Here is a 12,392-nt window from a genome sequence, read left to right as displayed (position 1 = left end):
ATGCTGGTCACCATTACGTACATGTATTTGGCTCGCATAATTGCAAATTTGGGTCCCCCCCCCCCCCCCCCCCCCTAAGAAATCCTGGATCCGCGACTGCCCTCCCGGACCAGTGACACCAGACGGGTTTAAGTAGGGGCTGACGTAGCCTCTTGTCGATGGCCCTGGCCCTGGCGAAAATTCAGAAAAGACTCCAACAGCGCCAGGGCCATCGACAAGAGGCTAGGGGTGAAGGCACGGGGAAACTTCCTGAACGAATGACAAAATGTGGAAAATGGAGGGGAAAAGAATGAGAGAGAGAGAGAGAAACGCGGTAGTCTAAATGGTCTTCGAGGATATTCAGGTCGAAATCCATTGAACGAAAATGAGAATTGTATTTTGAATTTAATTCCTTGCGAAGCAGAGGAACTTGTTTTTTCTGTGTATAAATGTCAACTTTACATTTTGTGCATTCAATGACTCATTGCAATTCTGTATATTTTATGTGTTTTAGCCGATGAAGTGTTGCATACGGAGCATAATCATTGCCAGACGATTTGTATCAATGGTGAATTGATACCTACAGTGGCAGAGCACATGCCCTCATTTCCTGTCTCATTGAAGGGTATCAAACGAAATTTCGTTTGCAAGTTATCTGGTGAGTTTTAGGTCTATAGTGATGATCAAAACAATTAAGCTATGTCAGTCTATCTTGTAGACTGATTTAAAATAGCATAACTCATTGTAATGTAGGATAGTCATTGAACAAAATTATGATTCTTGAACAATAAATAGTAATTATACGATTAAGAACCTATTAACAACTCAAATGTATGCATGAGTTAGGAAACTGAGACCTTTCAGTGGTCAGAGAGGAGTCGATGAAACATTTTCAGACGTAGAAGTATGCAATAGTAAATAAAAGATTGAACAAGGCAGTACAAAGATGGCGCGTGAAGAATCACGATCTTTTTGCACAATCATGCCTTTAAAGGAAGTGGGTAATTTGGGGGCAAATAGAAATTGCTGTCCCTTAGACCTATCCACAGCATGAAAGAACGTCAAAGGTATTGCCGCCGAAAGCATGGAATGCCCATTATAAATGTACGAGTGCGTTTAGGCACCCCCTTTCATTCCTCCCTCGCCTTACCATCAGCCCATTCCCATATCATATTATATTTGTAATCAACTATAACACAAGACACCATAACGATGTCCACTACCTTACATCGTACTACAAATATTCGTAAGAAAATTTCAAAGAAACTTGTTCACGGCAGCTACAAGAGATTGAATATGATGTGATGATATGTCTAGAAATTTGCATGAAATTGGGCTAGTTCTCCCTTGTGACGTTCCTAGTATTATTTGCCAACCGGCTTTGTTGACGGATTACAAAAAAAGACGCAAAAGAAGAATAATTCTCAAATGAATTATGAAATGATAATCACTCGGAGATTGTTATTTTTTTCTCCAGTGTCTACATGGATTATACACACAAATCGCAAACATTAAACAAAAATCACTTTCTTATGTCGATGAGGCAACTTCCTTTTCGGACAACTGTTTCTACGACGCCTTTAACCACATCAAATACTACAACTTTCGGAACGCATTGATTTTTCTCTCAGTTTCAAATCATACAATTATATCTTCTTTAGTTAGAGTCATTTTGTGTCAAATTTAACGGTGCAGTATACTCGCTATTAATTTCCTCAAAGTATTTGGGCCCGGAAATCTCTCGCTTAAGGCATCAATAATTGAATGGGCCTCAATCTAGATTTTGTTATTCGCAAGCAATTAAAACTTTGCATTACATTGTGATATTAGCTATAAAAAGGGCATATCAGTATTAGTAGTACGTTCTTCCTCTCTACAGATCTGGATATACATGTTTCAAGTAACAATAATAGACTAGTTTCTATGCATTTTGTGGCGATAAATTACTTGTACACAATTTAGATTAAACTTTATTAAACTTTATTGTTTCTCTTCCTTGAGTTTTATCTAATTTGGTTGTACATAAAATGAAACGTATTTTTACACCTAGATTGTTTCATCAGGTGTTTATATCATCTTTTATTATTCAGCATCGACTACTACAAAAGACACGGCAACGACGGAATCCACCACGTCACATCCTACCACAACTACTCGTAAAATAACTTCATTTACACCATCTCTCTCTCTTCCCTCTCTTTCTCTTTCTCTTCTCTCTCTCCCTCTTTCTCTTCCCTCTCTTTCTCTTTCTCTTCCCTCTCTCTCCTCCTCTCTCCATCGGCTTTCTCTCTCTCTTATTTCCCTCTTTTCGCTCTCTATTTTTCTCTCACCATGGTCAGTCACCCTTTCCGTTAACAATTTACTCATTTTTTTCATTAACCCTCACTCACTCTGTCTCTATCTCTCTTTCTCTCTCTCTCTCTCTCTCTCTCTCTCTCTCTCTCTCTCTCTCTCTCTCTCTCTCTCCCTCCCCCTCTCTCTCTTTCTTCCTGTTCCCATTTCTTGCCCGAAGTCTGCCTTGTTACCCTTATTGTTCACGAGTAGACATTTACATCTTTATGTTTTATCGCTCAAAATCTAAACGTCTTCGTTGAACTTGAATTCGTTTCCAGCATCCGTTGCTTCTTTTGCAGCAACAACCAATTCTATATCGTACTCGACTACACTAAACCCCACTACAACTACATGTATTAAAGTGACTCGGTAACATTGTTGAAGGATAATGAAAAAATTGCATAATTTATTGTTGTATGAAATGTTACTTATTATAATTCCTTCTACCGTAATTATAACCCTCTAACATGCAAACAAAAATCGTGAGCAAATTCTCAAACCACAAAGATATTTATGGTTTTCTTTGAAGGCGTCACTGTACTGTGCAACACCCTCTAACAGTAAATTATCCCAACAAAATTTAGAATTTTCCTAACCGTTTTTTTTTCTCATGAAAATAAGACATACAACAGGCTTTAAACAAATCTTCCAACACTTGGATGTCTGGAATGGTATATTATATAGAGCCAATTCAACGCTTTGTGATGATTTACATTCACCTCTAATTTAATTAAATTATTATAATATAGTTGGCGAAATTGTGCACTGCAAGGTTCTGGGAGTCATCAAAATCATCATAAATTTGGCCGAGTCTTGGTAAAGTAACAATCCCTGTACACAAAAAGCTATATATGGGACAACACACATGGTGTCGGGGCTAGTACTACCTTGATTTCCTTGTCTTCCTATGCTCATTACTCAGCCAGGATACATTTTCTTCCAAAATTGTTCGGCACATGTCATTTATTTGTAATCTTGAACATTCAGTGTAAGTTTCGTTTGATTCTGTGAGATTTTTTTTTTTTTTTTTTTTTTTTTACCAGAACTGGAGTTTATCTTTAACCCCCCCCCCCCCCCCCCCCGCCCCCTGCGTACGCGCCTGTTCGTATGGAACGTTCGTTCGCAAATCTGTGCATGAACAGCCCGAGTGGTGAGTAGCATGCTATCCGACAGTGCTTGTCGCAGTAGCTTCTGGAAAGGAATGTTCTACTAGTGTTTACCTGACTGTTAGTGGCCACTATAAAAAGGCCCATAAGTGACTATAAAAACATCTGCTCTTCCTGGCTATTTTGGAATGTGTCAGTTTGCAACAGAAATGGAGAAACGCGCATTTTGTTGAAAATCATGTGCTACCTGTATCTCGAACATTTCATTTTATATCACTTGTGTGGAATTGAAAATAAGTCATGGTTTAATTATATAGGGGGGGCTAGCGAACCCCCCCCCCCCCACCACCACCAGTACGCCAGTGATGGGGGACAAATCTTACGGCTAAAATGGGGTGACTATTTTGCTACATTCTCATACCAGAGGTCTTCTAACTCTTATACCTCCGTTTCATTTATTTTGAAAGATGAAATTGAGGGAGAAATCCGGCTGGTTGATGGCGTGCACGGTTCAAATGAAGGCAGGGTTCAGATCTTCCATGAAGGACAATGGGAGGCAGTCTGTAATCACGGTTGGGATCCCTCTGATAAGAGGGTAGTTTGTCGACAGCTTGGATACTCAGGCAAAGTTCGTACAGCCTTGATATTATACGAACGAGAAACTGGCCCGATATACCTGAGTAATGTCGGCTGTTCGGGAAATGAATCCAGGTTGACTGATTGCAGTAATGGCGGATGGGGCACCCACAACTGCCCCTGGGATACTGTTCAAGACGCTAGAGTTCACTGCTTGAGGTCTTAGTGATATGATATTTAAGAACCCCCTTTCGTAGATTAATGTATATTTCTCCACTGTAAAGGTGAACTAGTATTGTTCTAAGGGTCTGTAAACAAAATCTTCATGAGATTCCGATATTTTTATTGAAAAATTCTTCTTGGACTGATACGCATAATATTCTAGGTAAACCTTTTGAAATCGATTAGTTTAATTCAAGTATTCAATCTTTGAAGATAATACATGTGACAGGTGAAGAAGAAAACAACGTGCGAGAAACAAAATATGCGATTTTCCGGCTTTTAAACCTTTGCCAAGTAATGACAAATTTATGCCAAACCTGCAAACTTCAAAATTTAAAAATGGGGCGCAACACTTGCCGAGTGCGCTCTGTTCAGAAAACAAAAAGGATAAGTCTGCTAGACGAAATGAAACAAAGAAACGACTGGGGATACGTCAAAGGAAAAAAGGAGGGAGAGATGCGCAAGAACGACAACAAAGAGAAAAAGACTAGAAACATATATTATATATATATATATATTTTTTTTTTTTGGGGGGGGGAGGGGGTGGGGGGGTGAATGGCAACCAAAGGCCCTGCGTGTATCCACTGAGCTCTGTGGTATAATCATCTTTGATAAGTTTTTTTGTTTTATCTGTCTGTAAATAATACGATTTTAACTTATCATTTGGTATATATACATATGTCGAGGACCCCACTGGAAATAAGCTCTCGAGCTTTCGTGGGCTCAAGCTGAGTTAATTTTGATCTGATCCTCTTTTATATTGTTGTATGTTCAGGCTTGGCGAATAAAATCAATCAATCGATACGATACAGAAATGTTAAACGTATTACACTTCATTATTACGTCATTAAAAAATATTAAAAAACCGCCAAGGTTTTTCGATGTCATAATAGTGGGGGGGGGGTCGGTTCAACTACACAAACTGTGCCTACAAATTCGAGAAAAATTGCGTTGTAAAAGTAGCTGGTAGAATATTTAATTTCGGGCTTTTTAAATATCTTGCTCTGCACCACGTTGTATATACCGGCACTAGTTGCCCCACTGTAGATACACTTATGTCAATGTGAACTCATCTTAAAGGAAGAATGCTTGAAAATCACATTTCTACGTATTGCAGTATATATTTTCTAGAATATAGGCTAATGCTGAAGTTATCGGGGTTCTTTTAGAGGAACGATGAAAATGATACGTTCTTTCCTGTTCATGTTATGTCTTGTTGAGGTTTTGCTTTTAGTTGATATGCTCCTTTTATATTGGCCTCAAAAAAGCATGAAACATTATTATAGCTCAATGTCATAATATATGGAATTTGAATGCAGCCTCGTACAATTTTGAGAATGCAGAAGTGTAACTTGAACTTTCAAATTATTTACCTAGGTTAACCGATTAGAGACACTTGTATACAAATCACTATCAATTTTTTGTTAATCATTATTCGCTACTTTGTACATAATATTTCAGTATATATTAATAACTTATTTTCTTCAAATGTGTTGTTATTTGGTGTTACTGATGATGACGAAGATCTAATCTTTTCATACAGTTTAGGGTGTGAAAATACATATACCTTCATCAGTTTATTTATTGTTTTGAGTGGGATTCATTTAAATATAATATGTATACTGTAGAGTGCAAAATATGTATCTGTATTTGGAATATTTATTTAATTATTATGAACAGAAATTGATTCCTAGTATTCTGATAGTACAGATGGTAGGATATTTTATAGTTCTTTCAAAGGGATGATATAGGCCTCGATGTGCTCAGCATCGGTCAAGAATACATTTCATTTAGAAATACGACTTTTCTAATCCAAATATTCGCATTTCGTTGCAAAACGTTTTCCTTTACTCTTATTCCTGCTCAAGTTGCTGTTGGTTGCTGTGTAATTAAAAAAGAGAGTGAATCTATTGTTATGATTGTGCTTTATGTTTTGAAACTAAAAATAATGTTTTATGCGGTTGGAAGAAGGTTGGCAAAAAGAAACGATTTCCAAACAGTAGTTTGTTTTGTATGTCCATGTGTTAATGGCTTTATCAAATATACAATGAAATTTTAATGTCTTTCTGTGAAGAAACATTCAAAATGTAGACACAGAAAATAGACGCTAAATAAATACAAAATAGTGCCATAGAGCAAGTTTGGTTAATGCTCAACAATGAACTCCGATTATCGACATTATGTCCGGGGGATTCATTCTGTTACATAATTCATTTAGGCAAACAATGCAAATCTAAATATTGTTTAACCGTCAATGTATTGGGGCTTTAATCATTTCCACTGAATCTACTATCGTACACAAATAATATGATTCATTTTTAATTACTTGCGGCCGCCCCCCCCCCCCTCCCCCGAAGGAAAAAAAAAGAAAGACATGAAATACCCTCAAAATGAAACCATAATTTCTCATCATTGGTAACAAATAGAAATGAGATGAGCAGAATGATCACCATGGAGATCAGGAGTGGAATGCATCGTGTACGACACACACATCATCATTATCTATTCGATGAACCATGGCATGAACACCTCTACAGTATATTTGTTGAAAAACGAATTTCTTTCTATCTATGATTAGGATAAGTAGGTGATAGGGGGGGGGGGGGGGGGTAGTGAGCACATTTTTTTTTTTTGATCCTCAAAAAAAATTCAATTTGCACCCCCCCCCCCCTTGAGCGCCAGGGGGGGGGGGGGGCCAACCCCCCAAAAAGGTAAAAATCACGTGATTTTTTTTTTTTTTTTTTTTGGGGGGGGGGGGGGGGAGGGCCGGGCCCCCCCGGCCCCCCCCCCCCCCCCCTGGATCCGCCACTGAGATATGGATGGCGTGAAAACGGAAAATTTCTCTGTACGGCCAAGCATTATGGTTCCAACTTCCAGGCATGGCCACACAGAGAAATTTTTCATGTTGAGGACCTGGGAGAAATGCTATGAATTATTGATAATTTATGGCATTTTTTTTTTGTTTTTTTGTTTTTTTGTTTTTTGGTATTTGTGGGGGCTGCCCCCGTTGCGTACATTCATGAATCAGTGGCAAAGCAATGGTCTCGTAACTGTGAGGCCCCAGGATAAAATCCTTATTCCACCTTTATGACCAATTCAGATTCAGATTCAGATTAATTTTATTGGACCATTTGGAAATTCAGTTTGTCGGCATTACATAGAGCACATGAACAAAATACAATAGAAAATATAATACACAAATACATAATACACAGTAGCAAATTTGCAATGGCGTAGTCAGATGGAAACAAGGATATCGTTTTTACATTGTGGAATAATATAAGAAAGTAAATGGATTTACAACAATTGAAAATGTACGATTGCGTAGGATTCGGAAATACATTATTATTACTATTATTATTATTATTATTACAGTGTATATCTGTAAATTGACCGGTTATCGAAACAAGGAAAGATCTGTCAGAAAGATAGGTCTTAAACCACTCTTAAGCTTAGTGTCACACAATTATTATGCCGAAATCAGAATGCATCTGGGTGCATCTGTCAAGTAATATCGCATGATCAACAGCATTAACAATAACAGCATCATGATGACACACCTCCGAGCCGCTGAATCTAAGAAAACCTTCGCTCCCAGAGCATGCTTCAATTCGAAAGAGCGCCACACTAAAACAATGGCGTTTGAGCCCCTTTGGAATGCCAACAAAAAAGTAACACTGGAATTTTGTTCTTCATCGGTATATTCCGGTTGGGGAAAACCATTGGGGAAACCCCCTTCTGATAGCGTTTACGCCACGCCTAAAATGCGAGAGCGCCATCTATATCTCGGCCTGCTAACATATTTTTATTGGACCATCTACTCCGAACCGTGTAGGCCTAGCGGGTGTATACGAAATATATCTTTATGGATCTTTAGCAGGCTGTAAAGTTAACTTAAGTTTCAAATGGGTTACTTTTGATATTCAAGGCCAATCTGAAATATTCTTCATTTTACTTGGGAAAGATCCGGTGTTGAGAATGTCCCAAAATGCTCTGGAAGAAAGGTACGGGCCCCTGATTCGGGTCCCACCGCTGCTGGTCATGGACGCCTTGATCTCCGGGCGGCTTACGTTGTTCAGAGACGCTATAGATGAACACTCTTTGCTTGTAACGTTGATCCATTTAGCGGGTACGTATCTGTATTAAAATAATACTCTACGTATGACCATGTATGTGTTCATATGTTTGATGGAAAGTCCAATGTCTTTGAACCTAATGAATTCATGTTATTTACTGCAAGATCTACAATAAAGTGTTTTTTAAAAGACAAAATCAATCATAGACTCTACTTTTGTAGGGATTCACTAAGTACAAACGGGAATGACCAGAGATCAGACAGGAATTGGAGATTAAAACACCTTTAATCAGGCGACAACGGCCGCCGAAACAATGATAAGAATATCACAGACAACTGTCCATTTTTACAACTCCCGATCAGGATCATATCGGTATATCGGTTTTCAAGTTTCATGGTAGAAAATGCGAATTGCTATCATGCTATGTCATTATAAATAAATCACTGTTTGTTTAAAAATAACATGTCATGTTATCAATTTTGTTCAGAAATCCTCCTTAAAAGTAGAGAATACCATGGAGTCTCATTGAATTAGAATTTGTGTGAATTTGGGCATTTTACAATCTACATTTTCCTCCTTCCCTCATTTTCATGCTAAATCAATTTAACGTGATGGGAATGAGACCTCATTCATTGTAGGATTGGTGGTGGATTGGAGGGGGGGGGGTATTTGCCTAACAATCTTAAACACTTTAAATAATAATATTTGTCTACTAAAATAGGGGTAATTTTGAAATCTGTGAACAGTCGTAAATCATTTTTGATCCAGAGATGAACATGTTTGAAAGGTAAGCTTTTCAGCAGTAAAAGCAGTGAGAAATCTCTTTTATACATGTTCAGATTTGTTAACAATGGCTGATATAAACTTCCCTCCTCTACAACATTACTTTTATTTCATGATATAAGTTTGTAAATTGCATGCAGCATCGATAATTATTCATAATTTCTTATTAAATTTTCCTTGCTCATTTTCCTTCTGCAGTGTTGCTGATTTGTGGGGTACTGTTCTTCTTGCCTTCATCGACCCTGAAGCTTTGTTATGCTTTGATGGTTACCATGACAGCACTGAAGACATCGCAGTGGTGGAATGGTATATTCCTCCAGAAACTCGGCATGGAGAACATCACCACCAAAGACTCCAACCAGACAGTCCTCTCATCGTTTGGAGATGGAGATGAGGGGACGGTGAACACGTTAGATGTCATGTCCAGTGATGAATTCCTCCTCTATCTCTGTATCCAGCTAATGTACAGCTTTATCTTCACCAAGACGCCAGCTCTGCTGAATCGTTCAAGGATTATGGAATCAGAAGCTCCAGTGCTCTCAGTTTGGTTATGTCTCGTCTCGCCGGTGTTTCTCTGCCTGTTTCTGAACACCTTTCCAGTCCTTCCACCGGATTCTGCAACCTATCTCATCAAAACGTTCTACAGACTCTACCCTATCTTACCTATCCTCTTACTAGATGTGGTGTGGAGTATGCTGTACTTTGTGCATTATTACTTGACTAATGTGCGTGTCATTGCAAGGACTTACGCAAGGATTTATATCCAGTTTGGAATTCAGGTATTAGTTGAAAACCAGTGGGTTAGGTTACGAGTACCGACAGTACTACGACTATTTTGGTTAACAAGATTCGGGCTTCATGTAGGCAGATTGGTCCTACAGTATCATTATGCTCCCACAAGTTCCCCTCCTAAGGAAATGTATGTAGATAGAACAATGTTATCCACGGCCCTCTCTGAAGTCGCTACTGAAAGCTGTAGTACTATGATAGCAGTCTTAGGGCTTAGTGCAACTTTATCACCTGTAGCAAATGCAATTGGGAATTTAGCACGATTGTTTCTAGGAGGGGAGCGTGATGGGGGAGAGAACATTGGCACGCTGGCTTCCGTTTTATTCTTCATCCTGGCCCTGCAAACTGGCTTGCCTGATCTTTCGCCAGAGAACAGACTTGTACGGCTTGGGAGGAATATGGGCTTGTTAAGTACTGCTATCCTTCACTTCATCCACACCATGCTTAATGGTACGATGATGCAGCTTTCTACCTCACATGTCATCAACAGAGGTAAACACGCAAGAGCTCTGACCATAGCTACCTTGCTTATCGTACTTCCTATCTGGTTCATTGTCTACCTGTGGACGACCAATCACATCGGAACATGGATGCTCGCGCTAACTGCCTTCTGCTTGGAGCTCGTCGTGAAGGTCACTGTCACGCTCGTCGTCTACATCCTCTTCTTCATTGACACCCAAGGTGACACTTTCTGGGAACAACTGGATGATTATGTTTACTATGTGAAAGCAACCGGCAGCACTATCGAGTTCATCTCCGGTATTTTCCTCTTTGTGAATGGAGCGTGGATATTTGTGTTTGAATCACGCGGAATCATCAGAGCCTTCATGATCTGTATTCATGCCTATTTTAATATCTTCCAGCTTGGAAAAGACGGATGGAAGAAGTTCAAGAACCGACGTCTAGCCGTGCAGAAGATTACATTGATGGAGCAAGCCACTGCAGAGATGCTTGCTAGTCATAACGACGTTTGCGCGATATGCTATCAAGAGCTTAACAATGCCTGTGTTACTCCTTGTCATCATCTCTTCCATGCCATGTGTCTTAGAAAATGGCTCTATGTTCAGGACTCCTGCCCTCTATGTCATAAAGAGATCATGGTACCAGAAGACCCTGATGATGATGATGATGATGATAATACGAGGCATGATGAAGTTGATGAGAATGCAGCTCAGGATGATTAGCGTTGTTTCTGGCATAACATGTTTTTATTCAAAAGAATGTTGAGTACTGCACACGCAAATGTACTGTGACAGAAACAACTCAGAAAGTATTTTTAATAATGAAACAAGAACAATTGTATTTTGTGAGATTTTTTATAATGCTCAAAATGGATGAAACCAAGATTTTGAATCATTTCTAGTAGTGGGAAATAAGGGTGTCTCCAGAGTACTCTTTCTAATATGACATTGCTAATGAGTTCTATATTCTTCCACTTAAAAGAATAAGAAATATGTACAAATTATTTTCACTTTTACTACCAGACCTCGACCTTCTCTGTAGAGAATAAATACCCAACTGACATATCTTGAAGTGCACATTTGTTAAATTGTTTTGTATTTTTTTAACTTTGATTTTTGAATGCCCACACTTAACATTGTATTGTGGAGTATTCCTGACTGTTTCAAATCCTATCTTATACACTGTATAAAGGTGGTTTTATGTGATTGTTTTATTAAGTTTAATGTGCAATCAAAAGCAACATCACATCACAGAATTGTTTCATGTTAATAACTTAATATCATTTGTTATGTTATGTAACCAGTATATTGTTCATATAAAATAGCGGAATATATGGAATGAAATGTTTGAGATCAATTTTCACATCAGTTTTTACCACAAGAACTTAGCCTGTCATAATAGTAATACAATAATCTTTGCTGCTGTGCGGACAATAGCAACCGTTTTGTGATACAGCTGATAGCTGATAGCTGATAGCTGATAGCTGATAACTTGTGAGCGTCAAGTAACGCCCGGCTGCTCCCCAGGGAGTGGACATTGTGCACACAGTGTGTGCGGGCAAGCACTGAATCCAATGACCGGGGTAATAGTATATTTGTAAAGCGCTTAGAGACATTTGTATTAAGCGCTATATAAAAATAAAATATTATTATTAATATTAATGCTCAAGTCCAAGAATTAAGTAAAATCGAGGTCAATGTACATGTACATGTACATCTACTTGGACATGTATCCTTGACCGTTTCACTAAATAACCCACAAATCACATATAAATGTGCTTTATACATGTACCTAGGATTAATTCAAAATATTTGAGTAGAATCTTGTGTTGTGATTTCAGATTTTAACAAAATATTACAAGTATCAAATTTGTTCCATTCAGCCAATAATAGTGTTCTTCCACAATGTGGTATAAGGTTTAGAAAAACGCTCCTCCCCCCACTCTCACTATGTTATGGTTATACAAAATTTATCAATTTTGATTGTTGGTGCTTGTAACCACATACAGTTAAAGAGTAATTCAAAATGTTAGCTATTTGGTAATTAGACATGCTATGCTGGTATT

The 12,392-nt window shown here is 38.4% G+C and overlaps 1 protein-coding gene across 1 annotated transcript; it reads left to right on the top strand.

Annotated features, from left to right (window-relative positions):
• The first annotated feature begins 8,008 nt into the window (after positions 1–8,008).
• LOC591074 (E3 ubiquitin-protein ligase RNF139) lies at positions 8,009–11,592 on the top strand. The gene is made up of 2 exons (XM_003729199.3): positions 8,009–8,346; positions 9,275–11,592. Exons 1-2 carry the CDS (start codon positions 8,196–8,198, stop codon positions 11,047–11,049), a joined length of 1,926 nt encoding a protein of 641 aa, XP_003729247.2. The 5' UTR covers positions 8,009–8,195; the 3' UTR covers positions 11,050–11,592.
• Positions 11,593–12,392: the final 800 nt, after the last annotated feature.

The sequence above is a fragment of the Strongylocentrotus purpuratus genome, unplaced genomic scaffold (genome assembly GCF_000002235.5).
Source record: "Strongylocentrotus purpuratus isolate Spur 01 unplaced genomic scaffold, Spur_5.0 spur5_scaffold_15, whole genome shotgun sequence".
NCBI lineage: Eukaryota > Metazoa > Echinodermata > Echinoidea > Camarodonta > Strongylocentrotidae > Strongylocentrotus > Strongylocentrotus purpuratus.
This window is presented reverse-complemented; position numbering and strand designations above follow the sequence as displayed.